The 17,144-nt window shown below is 45.1% G+C and overlaps 1 protein-coding gene and 1 non-coding gene across 2 annotated transcripts; both read right to left on the bottom strand.

The window, feature by feature from the left end:
• Nucleotides 1-10,534: 10,534 nt before the first annotated feature.
• Nucleotides 10,535-16,471, bottom strand: LOC120040159 (polyadenylate-binding protein 1A). The gene is made up of 11 exons (XM_038985407.1): nucleotides 15,658-16,471; nucleotides 15,130-15,323; nucleotides 14,809-14,924; nucleotides 14,199-14,338; nucleotides 13,867-13,967; nucleotides 13,516-13,749; nucleotides 13,001-13,364; nucleotides 12,762-12,875; nucleotides 11,986-12,207; nucleotides 11,040-11,263; nucleotides 10,535-10,931 (listed from the first exon to the last, which is right to left on the bottom strand). Exons 1-10 carry the CDS (start codon nucleotides 15,848-15,850, stop codon nucleotides 11,046-11,048), a joined length of 1,896 nt encoding a protein of 631 aa, XP_038841335.1. The 5' UTR covers nucleotides 15,851-16,471; the 3' UTR covers nucleotides 10,535-10,931; nucleotides 11,040-11,045.
• On the bottom strand, nucleotides 11,393-11,473 carry LOC120040164. Its single transcript, XR_005475581.1, has one exon. It is a non-coding gene; the product is annotated as a small nucleolar RNA SNORD72 (small nucleolar RNA).
• Nucleotides 16,472-17,144: the final 673 nt, after the last annotated feature.

The following is a 17,144-nucleotide window of genomic DNA, read 5'->3' on the forward strand; positions in this document are numbered from 1 at the left end:
CTGCGGCTATGGAACCCTGACCTGTTCACCGGACGTGCTACCTGTCCCAGACCTGCTGTTTTCAACTCTCTAGAGACAGCAGGAGCGGTAGAGATACTCTTAATGATCGGCTATGAAAAGCCAACTGACATTTACTCCTGAGGTGCTGACCTGTTGCACCCTCGACAACCACTGTGATTATTATTATTTGACCATGCTAGTCATTTATGAACATTTGAACATCTTGGCCATGTTCTGTTATAATCTCCACCCGGCACAGCCAGAAGAGGACTGGCCACCCCTCATAGCCTGGTTCCTCTCTAGGTTTCCTCCTAGGTTCTGGCCTTTCTAGGGAGTTTTTCCTAGCCCCACCGTGCTTCTACACCTGCATTGCTTGTTGTTTGTGGGTTTAAGGCTGGGTTTCTGTACAGCACTTTGTGACATCAGCTGATGTAAGAAGAGCTTTATAAATACATGTTATTGATTGACCAGTTACCAGGTATTCAACGCTAGCATAGATCCTCCTTATCTAGCACCAGTCAAACAGAGGACCAGGGTTACAAGACATATCAAATAAAGATAAGCCCTTATTAAAACAAAGTCCTGGGAAACTTCTTGTTTGTCCAAGCCAGACGGGCTTCACCCTCCCAGAGGGAACAAATTACACCACGACATTGGAGGATCTCTACACACATTAGTTATGGGCCGAATAATAAAGTTGTAATTTAAAACAAATTCATTTATTAATTTGAATAGATTAGCATTGATTAGGCCTACATGAATAGATTAGCATTGATTAGGCCTACATGAATAGATTAGCATTGATTAGGCCTACATGAATAGATTAGCATTGATTAGGCCTACATTAATTGATTAGCATTGATTAGGCCTACATGAATAGATTACCATTGATTAGGCCTACATTAATTGATTAGCATTGATTAGGCCTACATGAATAGATTACCATTGATTAGGCCTACATGAATAGATTACCATTGATTAGGCCTACATTAATAGATTAGCATTGATTAGGCCTACATGAATAGATTACCATTGATTAGGCCTACATGAATAGATTAGCATTGATTAGGCCTACATGAATAGATTACCATTGATTAGGCCTACATGAATAGATTACCATTGATTAGGCCTACATGAATAGATTACCATTGATTAGGCCTACATGAATAGATTACCATTGATTAGGCCTACATGAATAGATTAGCATTGATTAGGCCTACATTAATTGATTACCATTGATTAGGCCTACATGAATAGATTAGCATTGATTAGGCCTACATGAATAGATTACCATTGATTAGGCCTACATGAATAGATTACCATTGATTAGGCCTACATGAATAGATTACCATTGATTAGGCCTACATTAATTGATTAGCATTGATTAGGCCTACATGAATTGATTACCATTGATTAGGCCTACATGAATAGATTACCATTGATTAGGCCTACATGAATAGATTAGCATTGATTAGGCCTACATGAATAGATTACCATTGATTAGGCCTACATTAATTGATTAGCATTGATTAGGCCTACATGAATAGATTACCATTGATTAGGCCTACATTAATTGATTAGCATTGATTAGGCCTACATGAATAGATTAGCATTGATTAGGCCTACATTAATTGATTACCATTGATTAGGCCTACATGAATAGATTACCATTGATTAGGCCTACATTAATTGATTACCATTGATTAGGCCTACATTAATTGATTACCATTGATTAGGCCTACATTAATTGATTACCATTAATTGATTACCATTGATGAGGCCTACATGAATAGATTACCATTCATTAGGTGATATTGGTGTCTAGCTGTAGGCTAGTTGTCTAGTGATGTTGGTGTCTAGCTGTAGACTAGTTGTCTAGTGATATTGGTGTCTAGCTGTAGGCTAGTTGTCTAGTGATATTGGTGTCTAGCTGTAGGCTAGTTGTCTAGTGATATTGGTGTCTAGTTGAAGGCTAGTTGTCTAGTGATATTGGTGTCTAGTGATATTGGTGTCTAGCTGTAGACTAGTTGTCTAGTGATGTTGGTGTCTAGCTGTAGGCTAGTTGTCTAGTGATATTGGTGTCTAGTTGAAGGCTAGTTGTCTAGTGATATTGGTGTCTAGCTGTAGACTAGTTGTCTAGTGATGTTGGTGTCTAGCTGTAGGCTAGTTGTCTAGTGATATTGGTGTCTAGCTGTAGGCTAGTTGTCTAGTGATATTGGTGTCTAGCTGTAGGCTAGTTGTCTAGTGATATTGGTGTCTAGCTGTAGACTAGTTGTCTAGTGATGTTGGTGTCTAGCTGTAGGCTAGTTGTCTAGTGATATTGGTGTCTAGTTGAAGGCTAGTTGTCTAGTGATATTGGTGTCTAGCTGTAGGCTAGTTGTCTAGTGATATTGGTGTCTAGCTGTAGGCTAGTTGTCTAGTGATATTGGTGTCTAGTGATATTGGTGTCTAGCTGTAGGCTAGTTGTCTAGTGATATTGGTGTCTAGCTGTAGACTAGTTGTCTAGTGATATTGGTGTCTAGTGATATTGGTGTCTAGTGATATTGGTGTCTAGCTGTAGGCTAGGTGTCTAGTGATATTGGTGTCTAGCTGTAGACTAGTTGTCTAGTTATATTGGTGTCTAGCTGTAGGCTAGTTGTCTAGTGATATTGGTGTCTAGTTGTAGTCTAGTTGTCTAGTGATATTGGTGTCTAGTTGTCTAGTGATATTGGTGTCTAGCTGTAGGCTAGTTGTCTAGTGATATTGGTGTCTAGCTGTAGGCTAGTTGTCTAGTGATATTGGTGTCTAGTTGTAGTCTAGTTGTCTAGTGATATTGGTGTCTAGTGATATTGGTGTCTAGCTGTAGACTAGTTGTCTAGTGATATTGGTGTCTAGTGATATTGGTGTCTAGCTGTAGACTAGGTGTCTAGTGATATTGGTGTCTAGCTGTAGACTAGTTGTCTAGTGATATTGGTGTCTAGCTGTAGACTAGGTGTCTAGTGATATTGGTGTCTAGCTGTAGACTAGTTGTCTAGTGATATTGGTGTCTAGCTGTAGACTAGTTGTCTAGTGATATTGGTGTCTAGCTGTAGGCTAGTTGTCTAGTGATATTGGTGTCTAGCTGTAGGCTAGTTGTCTAGTGATATTGGTGTCTAGTGATATTGGTGTCTAGCTGTAGACTAGTTGTCTAGTGATATTGGTGTCTAGTGATATTGGTGTCTAGCTGTAGACTAGGTGTCTAGTGATATTGGTGTCTAGCTGTAGACTAGTTGTCTAGTGATATTGGTGTCTAGCTGTAGACTAGGTGTCTAGTGATATTGGTGTCTAGCTGTAGACTAGTTGTCTAGTGATATTGGTGTCTAGCTGTAGACTAGGTGTCTAGTGATATTGGTGTCTAGCTGTAGACTAGTTGTCTAGTGATATTGGTGTCTAGCTGTAGACTAGGTGTCTAGTGATATTGGTGTCTAGCTGTAGGCTAGTTGTCTAGTGATATTGGTGTCTAGCTGTAGACTAGGTGTCTAGTGATATTGGTGTCTAGCTGTAGACTAGTTGTCTAGTGATATTGGTGTCTAGCTGTAGACTAGTTGTCTAGTGATATTGGTGTCTAGTGATATTGGTGTCTAGTGATATTGGTGTCTAGTGATATTGGTGTCTAGCTGTAGGCTAGTTGTCTAGTGATATTGGTGTCTAGTGATATTGGTGTCTAGCTGTAGACTAGTTGTCTAGTGATATTGGTGTCTAGTGATATTGGTGTCTAGCTGTAGACTAGGTGTCTAGTGATATTGGTGTCTAGCTGTAGACTAGTTGTCTAGTGATATTGGTGTCTAGTGATATTGGTGTCTAGTGATATTGGTGTCTAGCTGTAGACTAGTTGTCTAGTGATATTGGTGTCTAGTGATATTGGTGTCTAGTGATATTGATGTCTAGCTGTAGGCTAGGTGTCTAGTGATATTGGTGTCTAGCTGTAGACTAGTTGTCTAGTGATATTGGTGTCTAGCTGTAGGCTAGTTGTCTAGTGATATTGGTGTCTAGTTGTAGTCTAGTTGTCTAGTGATATTGGTGTCTAGTGATATTGGTGTCTAGTGATATTGGTGTCTAGCTGTAGACTAGTTGTCTAGTGATATTGGTGTCTAGTGATATTGGTGTCTAGTGATATTGGTGTCTAGCTGTAGGCTAGGTGTCTAGTTATATTGGTGTCTAGCTGTAGGCTAGTTGTCTAGTGATATTGGTGTCTAGCTGTAGGCTAGTTGTCTAGTGATATTGGTGTCTAGTTGTCTAGTGATATTGGTGTCTAGCTGTAGACTAGGTGTCTAGTGATATTGGTGTCTAGCTGTAGACTAGTTGTCTAGTTATATTGGTGTCTAGCTGTAGGCTAGTTGTCTAGTGATATTGGTGTCTAGCTGTAGGCTAGTTGTCTAGTGATATTGGTGTCTAGTTGTCTAGTGATATTGGTGTCTAGCTGTAGGCTAGTTGTCTAGTGATATTGGTGTCTAGCTGTAGACTAGTTGTCTAGTGATATTGGTGTCTAGTTGTAGACTAGGTGTCTAGTGATATTGGTGTCTAGCTGTAGGCTAGTTGTCTAGTGATATTGGTGTCTAGTGATATTGGTGTCTAGCTGAAGGCTAGTTGTCTAGTGATATTGGTGTCTAGCTGTAGACTAGGTGTCTAGTGATATTGGTGTCTAGCTGTAGGCTAGTTGTCTAGTGATATTGGTGTCTAGTGATATTGGTGTCTAGTTGTAGGCTAGTTGTCTAGTGATATTGGTGTCTAGCTGTAGGCTAGTTGTCTAGTGATATTGGTGTCTAGCTGTAGGCTAGTTGTCTAGTGATATTGGTGTCTAGCTGTAGGCTAGTGATATTGGTGTCTAGCTGTAGGCTAGTTGTCTAGTGATATTGGTGTCTAGCTGTAGGCTAGTTGTCTAGTGATATTGGTGTCTAGCTGTAGGCTAGTTGTCTAGTGATATTGGTGTCTAGCTGTAGTCTAGTTGTCTAGTGATATTGGTGTCTAGCTGTAGGCTAGTTGTCTAGTGATATTGGTGTCTAGTTGTCTAGTGATATTGGTGTCTAGCTGTAGGCTAGTTGTCTAGTGATATTGGTGTCTAGCTGTAGGCTAGTTGTCTAGTGATATTGGTGTCTAGCTGAAGGCTAGTTGTCTAGTGATATTGGTGTCTAGCTGTAGACTAGTTGTCTAGTGATATTGGTGTCTAGCTGTAGGCTAGTTGTCTAGTGATATTGGTGTCTAGCTGTAGGCTAGTTGTCTAGTGATATTGGTGTCTAGCTGTAGGCTAGTTGTCTAGTGATATTGGTGTCTAGTGATATTGGTGTCTAGCTGTAGACTAGTTGTCTAGTGATATTGGTGTCTAGTGATATTGGTGTCTAGCTGTAAACTAGTTGTCTAGTGATATTGGTGTCTAGCTGTAGACTAGTTGTCTAGTGATATTGGTGTCTAGCTGTAGACTAGTTGTCTAGTGATATTGGTGTCTAGCTGTAGACTAGTTGTCTAGTGATATTGGTGTCTAGTGATATTGGTGTCTAGCTGTAGGCTAGTTGTCTAGTGATATTGGTGTCTAGCTGTAGACTAGTTGTCTAGTGATATTGGTGTCTAGTGATATTGGTGTCTAGCTGTAGACTAGTTGTCTAGTGATATTGGTGTCTAGTGATATTGGTGTCTAGCTGTAGACTAGTTGTCTAGTGATATTGGTGTCTAGCTGTAGGCTAGTTGTCTAGTGATATTGGTGTCTAGCTGTAGGCTAGTTGTCTAGTGATATTGGTGTCTAGTTGTCTAGTGATATTGGTGTCTAGCTGTAGGCTAGTTGTCTAGTGATATTGGTGTCTAGCTGTAGACTAGTTGTCTAGTGATATTGGTGTCTAGCTGTAGGCTAGTTGTCTAGTGATATTGGTGTCTAGTGATATTGGTGTCTAGTGATATTGGTGTCTAGCTGTAGACTAGTTGTCTAGTGATATTGGTGTCTAGTGATATTGGTGTCTAGTGATATTGGTGTCTAGCTGTAGGCTAGGTGTCTAGTTATATTGGTGTCTAGCTGTAGGCTAGTTGTCTAGTGATATTGGTGTCTAGCTGTAGGCTAGTTGTCTAGTGATATTGGTGTCTAGTTGTCTAGTGATATTGGTGTCTAGCTGTAGGCTAGTTGTCTAGTGATATTGGTGTCTAGCTGTAGACTAGTTGTCTAGTGATATTGGTGTCTAGCTGTAGGCTAGTTGTCTAGTGATATTGGTGTCTAGTGATATTGGTGTCTAGTGATATTGGTGTCTAGCTGTAGACTAGTTGTCTAGTGATATTGGTGTCTAGTGATATTGGTGTCTAGTGATATTGGTGTCTAGCTGTAGGCTAGGTGTCTAGTTATATTGGTGTCTAGCTGTAGGCTAGTTGTCTAGTGATATTGGTGTCTAGCTGTAGGCTAGTTGTCTAGTGATATTGGTGTCTAGTGATATTGGTGTCTAGCTGTAGGCTAGTTGTCTAGTGATATTGGTGTCTAGCTGTAGACTAGTTGTCTAGTGATATTGGTGTCTAGCTGTAGACTAGGTGTCTAGTGATATTGGTGTCTAGCTGTAGTCTAGTTGTCTAGTGATATTGGTGTCTAGCTGTAGGCTAGTTGTCTAGTGATATTGGTGTCTAGTTGTCTAGTGATATTGGTGTCTAGCTGTAGGCTAGTTGTCTAGTGATATTGGTGTCTAGCTGTAGGCTAGTTGTCTAGTGATATTGGTGTCTAGCTGTAGACTAGTTGTCTAGTGATATTGGTGTCTAGCTGTAGACTAGTTGTCTAGTGATATTGGTGTCTAGTTGTAGTCTAGTTGTAGTCTAGTTGTCTAGTGATATTGGTGTCTAGCTGTATACTAGTTGTCTAGTGATATTGGTGTCTAGTTGTAGTCTAGTTGTAGTCTAGTTGTCTAGTGATATTGGTGTCTAGTTGTAGTCTAGTTGTAGTCTAGTTGTAGTCTAGCTGTATACTAGTTGTCTAGTGATATCGGTGTCTAGTGATATTGGTGTCTAGCTGTAGACTAGTTGTCTAGTGATATTGGTGTCTAGCTGTAGGCTAGTTGTCTAGTGATATTGGTGTCTAGCTGTAGGCTAGTTGTCTAGTGATATTGGTGTCTAGCTGTATACTAGTTGTCTAGTGATATTGGTGTCTAGTTGTAGTCTAGTTGTCTAGTGATATTGGTGTCTAGCTGTAGACTAGTTGTCTAGTGATATTGGTGTCTAGTTGAAGGCTAGTTGTCTAGTGATATTGGTGTCTAGCTGTTGGTTAAGGTAAGGACAGCCAGCACGGCTCGGCGGTTGGATGGTTAAGGTAAGGACAGCCAGCACGGCCCGGCGGTTGGATGGTTAAGGTAAGGACAGCCAGCACGGCCCGACGGTTGGATGGTTAAGGTAAGGACAGCCAGCACGGCTCGGCAGTTGAATGGTTAAGGTAAGGACAGCCAGCACGGCCCGGCGGTTGGATGGTTAAGGTAAGGACAGCCAGCACGGCCCGGCGGTTGGATGGTTAAGGTAAGGACAGCCAGCACGGCCCGGCGGTTGAATGGTTAAGGTAAGGACAGCCAGCACGGCCCGGCGGTTGGATGGTTAAGGTAAGGACAGCCAGCACGGCCCGACGGTTGGATGGTTAAGGTAAGGACAGCCAGCACGGCCCGGCGGTTGGATGGTTAAGGTAAGGACAGCCAGCACGGCTCGGCGGTTGAATGGTTAAGGTAAGGACAGCCAGCACGGCCCGACGGTTGGATGGTTAAGGTAAGGACAGCCAGCACGGCCCGGCAGTTGAATGGTTAAGGTAAGGACAGCCAGCACGGCCCGACGGTTGGATGGTTAAGGTAAGGACAGCCAGCACGGCCCGGCAGTTGAATGGTTAAGGTAAGGACAGCCAGCACGGCTCGGCGGTTGGATAGTTAAGGTAAGGACAGCCAGCACGGCCCGGCGGTTGAATGGTTAAGGTAAGGACAGCCAGCACGGCTCGGCGGTTGGATAGTTAAGGTAAGGACAGCCAGCACGGCCCGGCGGTTGGATGGTTAAGGTAAGGACAGCCAGCACGACTCGGCGGTTGGATGGTTAAGGTAAGGACAGCCAGCACGGCTCGGCGGTTGGATGGTTAAGGTAAGGACAGCCAGCACGGCCCGACGGTTGGATGGTTAAGGTAAGGACAGCCAGCACGGCTCGGCGGTTGAATGGTTAAGGTAAGGACAGCCAGCACGGCCCGACGGTTGGATGGTTAAGGTAAGGACAGCCAGCACGGCTCGGCGGTTGGATGGTTAAGGTAAGGACAGCCAGCACGGCCCGGCGGTTGAATGGTTAAGGTAAGGACAGCCAGCACGGCCCGACGGTTGGATGGTTAAGGTAAGGACAGCCAGCACGGCCCGGCAGTTGAATGGTTAAGGTAAGGACAGCCAGCACGGCTCGGCGGTTGGATAGTTAAGGTAAGGACAGCCAGCACGGCCCGGCGGTTGAATGGTTAAGGTAAGGACAGCCAGCACGGCTCGGCGGTTGGATAGTTAAGGTAAGGACAGCCAGCACGGCCCGGCGGTTGAATGGTTAAGGTAAGGACAGCCAGCACGGCCCGGCGGTTGAATGGTTAAGGTAAGGACAGCCAGCACGGCCCGGCGGTTGAATGGTTAAGGTAAGGACAGCCAGCACGGCCCGGCGGTTGGATAGTTAAGGTAAGGACAGCCAGCACGGCTCGGCGGTTGGATGGTTAAGGTAAGGACAGCCAGCACGGCCCGGCGGTTGGATGGTTAAGGTAAGGACAGCCAGCACGGCCCGGCGGTTGGATGGTTAAGGTAAGGACAGCCAGCACGGCTCGGCGGTTGGATGGTTAAGGTAAGGACAGCCAGCACGGCTCGGCGGTTGGATAGTTAAGGTAAGGACAGCCAGCACGGCCCGGCGGTTGGATGGTTAAGGTAAGGACAGCCAGCACGGCCCGGCGGTTGGATGGTTAAGGTAAGGACAGCCAGCACGGCCCGGCGGTTGGATAGTTAAGGTAAGGACAGCCAGCACGGCCCGGCGGTTGGATGGTTAAGGTAAGGACAGCCAGCACAGCACAGCGGTTGGATGGTTAAGGTAAGGACAGCCAGCACGGCCCGGCGGTTGGATGGTTAAGGTAAGGACAGCCAGCACGGCCCGGCGGTTGGATGGTTAAGGTAAGGACAGCCAGCACGGCTCGGCGGTTGAATGGTTAAGGTAAGGACAGCCAGCACAGCACAGCGGTTGGATGGTTAAGGTAAGGACAGCCAGCACGGCCCGACGGCCACTACTGGCAACACAGGGAAGAAGCAGATGCCACCCGGAGAATGCAGTGGCCTAATATTTAGGTATTAGGGACAGGGAATACTGTTTGACTGGCAGCAGCAGGATAATATAAGGGAGAGATATTTGTATGACTATTATAATGTCTGGCAGTATAACAGAGATATGTCATGGGCATTACGGTTGACTGGAATACTGTGGCAGAGACAGAACTAATATTAGGGTCAGGTCGACCAGTCATTCAGAGGACTGGAGTGGAGGGTGACCAGCCAGAGGACTGGAGTGGAGGGTGACAGGTTGACCAGTCAGAGAACTGGAGTGGAGGGTGACAGGTTGACCAGTCATTCAGAGGACTGGAGGGTGACAGGGCGACCAGTCATTCAGAGGACTGGAGGGTGACAGGTTGACCAGCCAGAGGCCTGGAGTGGAGGGTGACCAGTCAGTCAGAGGACTGGAGTGGAGGGTGACAGGTTGACCAGTCAGAGAACTGGAGTGGAGGGTGACAGGTTGACCAGTCATTCAGAGGACTGGAGGGTGACAGGGCGACCAGTCATTCAGAGGACTGGAGTGGAGGGTGACAGGTTGACCAGCCAGAGGCCTGGAGTGGAGGGTGACCAGTCATTCAGAGGACTGGAGTGGAGGGTGACAGGTCGACCAGTCAGAGGACTGGAGTGGAGGGTGACAGGTTGACCAGTCATTCAGAGGACTGGAGTGGAGGGTGACAGGTTGACCAGTCATTCAGAGGACTGGAGGGTGACAGGTTGACCAGTCATTCAGAGGACTGGAGTGGAGGGTGACAGGTCAACCAGTCATTCAGAGGACTGGAGTGGAGGGTGACAGGTTGACCAGTCAGAGGACTGGAGTGGAGGGTGACAGGTGTAAGATCACTGGCTGACCAGTCACACATCTGCCTTTAATATTGCCAGTCATCTCAGAAGAAAACTCTCATTAGTTTACAAAGAGAGACCATATTTGGGAGGTTTTAAGGCAACTGGTGATCAGCTGGAGTTGTACATCACATTCACGAGCCACTTCCATTATTTCAGGAAAAATACAGCGCCACCTAGTGGCAGACTATAGCTCCTGCCACTCCATGCTAGTGCTCTGCAATACCCATTATCTCAAAAGGAAAGGTCAGCGTTTCCATTAGCGACTACAGTGCACTAATGTAAGGAGAAACAACTATTGCTCATCGTCGTAATACTTCTGCCTTTTAGATTGGCTATAATGTGAATGTCCATCTACCAATCGACAAAGAGGTTAGACGAACCTTTATGCACCCAGCTCAAGGAAGAGGCAGCCATTTTAAGTGTTTGATATCTTTATTAAGCAGTTTTCAATCCAAATGACTTTTCAAAGTACTCAGCTATCTCCATCTCTGAACACAACAGCTGATATTCTGAGTACTGATACTGGAAGAGGAAATAAAACAACGGAATGTTTATTTTTTTATGGTCACATTTTGTCAAACATTTTTCAATAATTAGATAAGTTTTGCTATTTTTTTTTGTTGGGTCCACTTTTGTACTTTTAATAACAAGGACTAGATTAATCTTCTCTAGACCTGGCAGATGGTGTATTCATTTTTTGTAAAGAAATACTTTATTCATTTTGCAATGTTTTCAGAGTTTTCAGTTTTTTTCCCATGTTTAAATTTTTCTAACGTTTTCTTCGGTGAAGCAAGTTAAGGATGACCGTCTCTGAAACAACAAAAAAAACACATGTTTACATTAGTAGCATACTAACATTGATGTAACACTTTATAAAAACAGCATAAATAATACATTTACATTCTAAATAGTTCTTACCGGTTCTTAGCTGGGGACTCCAGCGGGGTTGGTGGGTTTCTGGGCGGACTCCTTGGCCTGGTGAGCCTGCAGCACAGCAACAGCCTCGTCCACCTTGGAGCGGAGAGACTCGGGAGACTCCAGCATGTGGAGCAACTCAGAGTTGTCTATCTCCAACAGCATGCCAGTGATCTTTCCAGCCAGGCTGGGGTGCATGTTCTGGATGAGAGGGAACAGACGCTCACCTGGAGAATGAGGAGGAGGAGGGGGGAGGGAGAGAATTCAGCATCAGTAAAGGACCCAGAAAAAGGATGAGCAGCCATTTAGGGCCAACAGATGTTCCTTCTTCAGTGATCATGATGGATAGGTTGGGCTCTTTGTCTCAGTAAAAACAAATAAGAATCACAGAAATTCATATGTTCAGACATTTGTACTGATAACATCATTGACAAAGAGCACATAAAAATGTTGATCGGCTTTTTTAAAAAAGGTGCAAATGGTTTAACTTTTTTGGGCGACCAGACCAAATTCACATAGAAATGGGTGTTATAGATCTGTCATTCTCATTGAAAGCCAGTCTAAGAATAGGTAGATATGTTCTACGTCGCTATATCTATACTTCCTCTCCTCAAGTTGTTCTTGTTGCGAATACAATATTTTGAGTTTATTGAAAATATATTTCACAGCGGTTTAGACGGTACAATGATTCTCAACACAATGACTGCTTATTTTGTCAGATAAATTGAAATTAGCCAAACTATTTGAATTTTAGCAATCAGGAAATGGTCGGGAGAAATCAATAGGTGAATATCAGCCAATCCACAACATAAGTAACATTACGAAACACTACCATTCCACTATTACCACAGATATATATTAGACATTTTCCTGACATTATAATGCAGAAAGCACCTTTAACTGAAGAAGACGGGGAAGGTCAGTAACGAAGACGTGACCAGAGACTCACCCAGCATCTGCTTCTGTTCCTGTGGAGGAGCAGCCGCCAACATGGAGGCCGTCAGAGGCTCCTGTCCCTGGACATGGACAGCGGGCTGCTGCATGGGCACCTGGGGCTGGCTGGCCATGTGCTGCTGGGGGTTCCTCACACCGGCTGCGTACTTGTACTGGGGCATCCTCACTGGGGCTGCAGCAGCCGCACTGGTAGGACGCTGGCCCAGGGCCTGGGTGGCTGAAGAGAGAGAGAGGGGAGGAACACGGTCAACATCCAAGAGACAGATTCATATAGTTCGAGACATAGTGAGTGTACAAAACATTAAGGACACCTTCCTAATATTGAGTTGCACCCCCCCCCCCCTTCTGCCCTGAGAACAGACAATTAGTCGTCATGGACTCTACAAGGTGTCAAAATCGTTCCACAGGGATGTTGGCCCATGTCTCCAATGCTTCCCCACAGTTGTGTCAAGTTGGCTGGATGTCCTTTGGGTGGTGGACCATTCTTGATACACACGGGAAACTGTTGAGCGTGAAAAACCCCAGCAGCATTGCTGTTCTTGACACAAACCGGTGCGCCTGGCATCTACTACACCTACCCCGTTCTAAGGCTCTTAAAATATTTTGTCTTGCCCCATTCACCCTCTGAATGACACACATACATAATCCGTGTCTCAAGGCTTAAATCCTTTAACAGACGGTATAAAATCGAGTAAATAGTAGCAAGATGAAAGGTGGTTGTGAAAATCATGAAGGTATATATGCAGGGCCGGGTCCACCGGCTAAACTCACCCATTCTCTGGCCGGCCATCATGCGTGGCACCTGGGAGGACGAGGGTCTCATGGCCCCAAAGGTCTGCGGCCTGGGGGCGGACGGACGCATGGCGTTGGGCATGTTCTGGAAGTCTGGAAGCAGAAAGGGGACAATTAAACATCAAACAACTTCCTGGATTAGAGAATTGGGTTCTAGTCTGGAGTGAAACTATTGACCCAATAAAAAAAATAGTTATGTCAACTATGGAGATAATTACGTTGTGGTCTGACACCCTGGGTGGCCCAGCGTGGGCCTGGTCTCAGCTGAGCCAGCTGATTGGTGGAGTAGTAGGCAGCGCGGTTCTGAGTCTGGGGGATGGCGGCCATGAAGTAACCCGAGGGAGGGGCAGGCTGGTAAGGGTTGAGGACCGGGTTGGGTACGGGCCGGACGGTGGCCATCCTCTGCATGTACTGATTGGTGAGGTGAGCCTGGCGCTCCTCTTTCCTCTGAGCCAACGCCACGTACAGCGGCTTGGTGGCCACGATGCGACCGTTCATCTCCGTCACGGCCTTGGTGGCCTCCTCTGGGGAGGAGAAGCACACGAAGCCAAAGCCCTTGCTGCGGCCACCCTCCATCATCACCTAGAGAGAGAGGTACATTAGATTAAAGGGGTTTCTGAACCAGAAAGACAGGGGCTGGTAGACACACTGCTATATAGAAACAGGAAACAAGCGTACAACCACATGACTGTAATGGTTCAATCAGAAGGTGATGTTGACTTAGGAAGGTTACCTTGGCGCTGGTGATGGTACCGAAGGGAGAGAACTCCTTCCTCAGACGCTCGTCGTCAAGGCCATCGTCCAGATTCTTCACGTACAGGTTGACCCCCTGGTACCGGGTCATACGGTCCTGTTTCATCTGTTCGAACTTGCGTTTCAACTCCGTCTGGCGTTCTCCCTTCTTCTGGGCGCGGCCCACGTAGACCTGACGGCCGTTAAAATCCTTCCCGTTCATCTCATCTACGGCCTGAGAAGATACGGATACAGGTGGTCCCGTTGAGGTCAAAAAGAAAATGGCTGTCTTCCACTTAGCTCTATTCAACATCCAGATAATGATAATAAGGAAATGTACGGCCCAACTCACCCTCTGAGCATCCTCGTGCCTCTCAAAGCTGACGAAGCCGAACCCTCTGGACTTCCCGCTGTCGTCCGTCATCACCCTGATGCTCAGGGCCGGTCCCGGAACAATAAGAGTCCAACACAAAAACGCCATCAAATTCTAATTCTACGGAACCGACATTTACTACAAGAGGAAACAAAAATCGACAATCTGGGCTAGATTCATTATAGCGAAGTGACAAAACATTTGTTATTGGGACATAAATCAGGTCGGGTCCCTCCTCGCTTGGTGCCCGGTTGTTTCCTAATGAACACATCCCCGGGGGGTGTAACACATCACACGTGGAGGACACTTACCATATTTCCCAAACAGCTCTCTCAGCTTCTCGTCGTCCATATCCTCTCCAAAGTTCTTGATGTAAACATTGGTGAACTCTCTGGCTCTGGCACCAAGCTCAGCCTCACGCTCTTTGCGAGATTTGAAGCGTCCGACGAACCTATTGTATGTTAATAAAAATAAATATTGTGTGAGTTGAATAATGTGTAGAAAGGGCTACCTGCTCTGTAGAGGATGGGGGGGGGGGGGCAGAAACATGAGCTTGGTAATGTTTGTTACCACCATATTGACTAAACCCCCCAGGAAGAGTATTGAGTTTGATAAGGCGGTGAGTAGAGAAGCACAAGGCCACAGAGCAACAGTTCTATATTAGTCGACACTTGAAAAAATAAAAACCTGAGTTAGTAAGATTAAAGTTAGAACTCACACGAAAACCAATCCTACTTTAAATCAAACAAATCTTTGAACCAGTTGAAATTAAAAACCAGTTCACATTTACAACTCAAAGTTACATTTCCTGTACGGTTTGAGTTATTGTTGCACTTTAACGCTGTGGATGGCTGACTAGGCCCCCCCCACCCCCATCTATTATCGGCTACGTCCAAGTTCACAAGGACTGATCGCACTTACACTTTTCTGTCATTGAGCAGCATGCCGTTCATTTTCTCAATGGCTCTTTCAGCAGCCTCCTGGGTCTCAAAGTGCACAAAGCCATAGCCCTTTGAGCCATTCTCATCACAAACCACCTTGGAGAGAAAGGACATTGGGAGAGCACAGGCAGTGGTTTTTAAAAACACATCATGCGTACAAAGACAACAGACTCAAAATTCAACACACATTTCAACCAACACTGCTGCGGGGGTTTTCTTTGAGGGGGGGGGCGGGGGGGGGCATGCTGAACAACACAGCATATGGCAGCCACACACAGCCAGAAGAGTCTCTTCGGCCTACCTTGCACGATAGGATGTTTCCAAAAGCTGAAAAGGTGTCATAGAGGGCCTTGTTGTCAATGGACTTGTCCAAGTTCTTGATGAAAATGTTGCCCACTCCACTCTTCCTCAGGGAAGGGTCACGCTGAGACCACATGATACGCAGAGGTCTCCCTTTGATGACGTCGAAGTTCATGGTGTCCAGGGCACGTTCGGCTAGAAACATATCAGGAGCCATACCATTAGAATGCTGTTGAAGGACACCGCTCCATTGTACGTGGGGATGCGGCCGATACTCCCAATTTAATTATTGAGCCCAACACTACAGCAAATGAGGACACTGAAAGACTAGTTGGCCTACGTAGCTTGGTGAACTGAAAACACGTTTATCAAATGGATACGCATGATTATTTACTAGACCAGATGTTAATCACCACCCCGGCATGACATTTTTTGGTGCAACGTGAACGTGTGAGCTACGTCATGTAATATATTTTACTGTTACATCCATACCATTACGATTAAATGTTTTAAAATCATCAATAGTTACCATCGGCTGGTTGTTGGAAGTTAACGTAGGCATATCCGAGGGATCGACGAGTGATCATGTCCCTGCAGACTCGAATCGAGAGGATAGGCCCGGCGGGGCTGAACTTCTCGTACAGCATGGCCTCGGTGATATCCTGGTGCAGGTCGCCGACGTAGAGGGAGGCCATCGGGTAACTGGGCGCGCTTGGATTCATGTCTACTCTGGACTGTGTTGTCAAGACGATGTTTTGTTTTAAAAATACGGAGGGTAAACACGTTACGTTGTCAGGCTAACGTCTGCGAAATGGTGTCTTATGACACCGAAGATTCGTTACTGGATTTAAAAAAAATGTTTTGGAAGTTAACGTTAATTCGCACTTAGGCCAAAAAAAAGCAATGCGGGCCGGATAGCTAATTCTGCTACCTAGTGACTAGCAAGCTAACGTTACCTTCTGAGGAAATATTTTCGACCAAAGTTGCTAGTAGCTACAATATTCTTAAAGTACGACTAGTTAGCGTTACAATAATAACAGATGCGATATCGACAAACTGCTACGTTAGCTTCTAGCTAAAAATGTCTCAGTTAGCTTGCTATCAATGTGAAATCACCCACGCCTTCAACAATGTTATCAAGGGAGCAAAATGGCCTTCTCTTCCGAATTCTCGTCCTATTTTCGACGGGTTACTTTGTTAGTCCTGCTTCACCGAGTTTTTTTTCTTACAAAAATATTCTTCCCTGTGTTTATTTTTTTAGTTTTTTGTTTTTTGATAATAAAATGTGTGCCGAGGCTAGCTCCGGAACACACTCTAGCGTAGCTACGCAGAAGGGAATGAATGTGTGGTCATGTGGTGTGGAACCCCCTTAAACACAGATCTCGCAGGTTCTCGTCATCGGATCCTATCAACTCGAGATCTTATTAATCAATACCTCTTATGATCAATACACTGTTTTTTTCCCTCTTCAATTCTACCAAAAGACTATTCCTTGATTTTTACCGCTATTGCTGCTCTCAAATTTCTGGTATTAGCAAATGCAACATAGCCATTTGTCTTTGAGGTTATACAAGCTCACGCATGGTTTTATATCAGTAGCGTGCCGTGGGTCTGGGGCCTGGGCCTTCAGTGAGGTCCTACACAGTCCCACCCGAATTAATCCACCTCTTATTACAGAAACGCAGTATAACCAGGCGTTGCGTCACCTTGAAATTGACATTTTTATTCAGAGAATTGCAGGGGAAGAGTACAATACAGTACAGTTCAACTAATAGCCAAGAACATAGTCGAGTGCAACAGAGTTATATTAATATTCTTCTTCTATCCATTTCTGGTCCACAAACTTTGAGCTTTAAGTCCCCCAAAAAATAAATACAGTGTGTTCACTAAACAGCGCATTGTCGCACCCAAAGCAGTTTCACCGTGATGATAAAGACACATAACTATTCACTGAAAATAAAAGAAAGAAAACAAATAATTTGCAACATAGGCTATTTGCCATTTTATTTTGTTAAT

Source organism: Salvelinus namaycush, unplaced genomic scaffold (genome assembly GCF_016432855.1).
Source record: "Salvelinus namaycush isolate Seneca unplaced genomic scaffold, SaNama_1.0 Scaffold330, whole genome shotgun sequence".
Taxonomy (NCBI): Eukaryota; Metazoa; Chordata; class Actinopteri; order Salmoniformes; family Salmonidae; genus Salvelinus; species Salvelinus namaycush.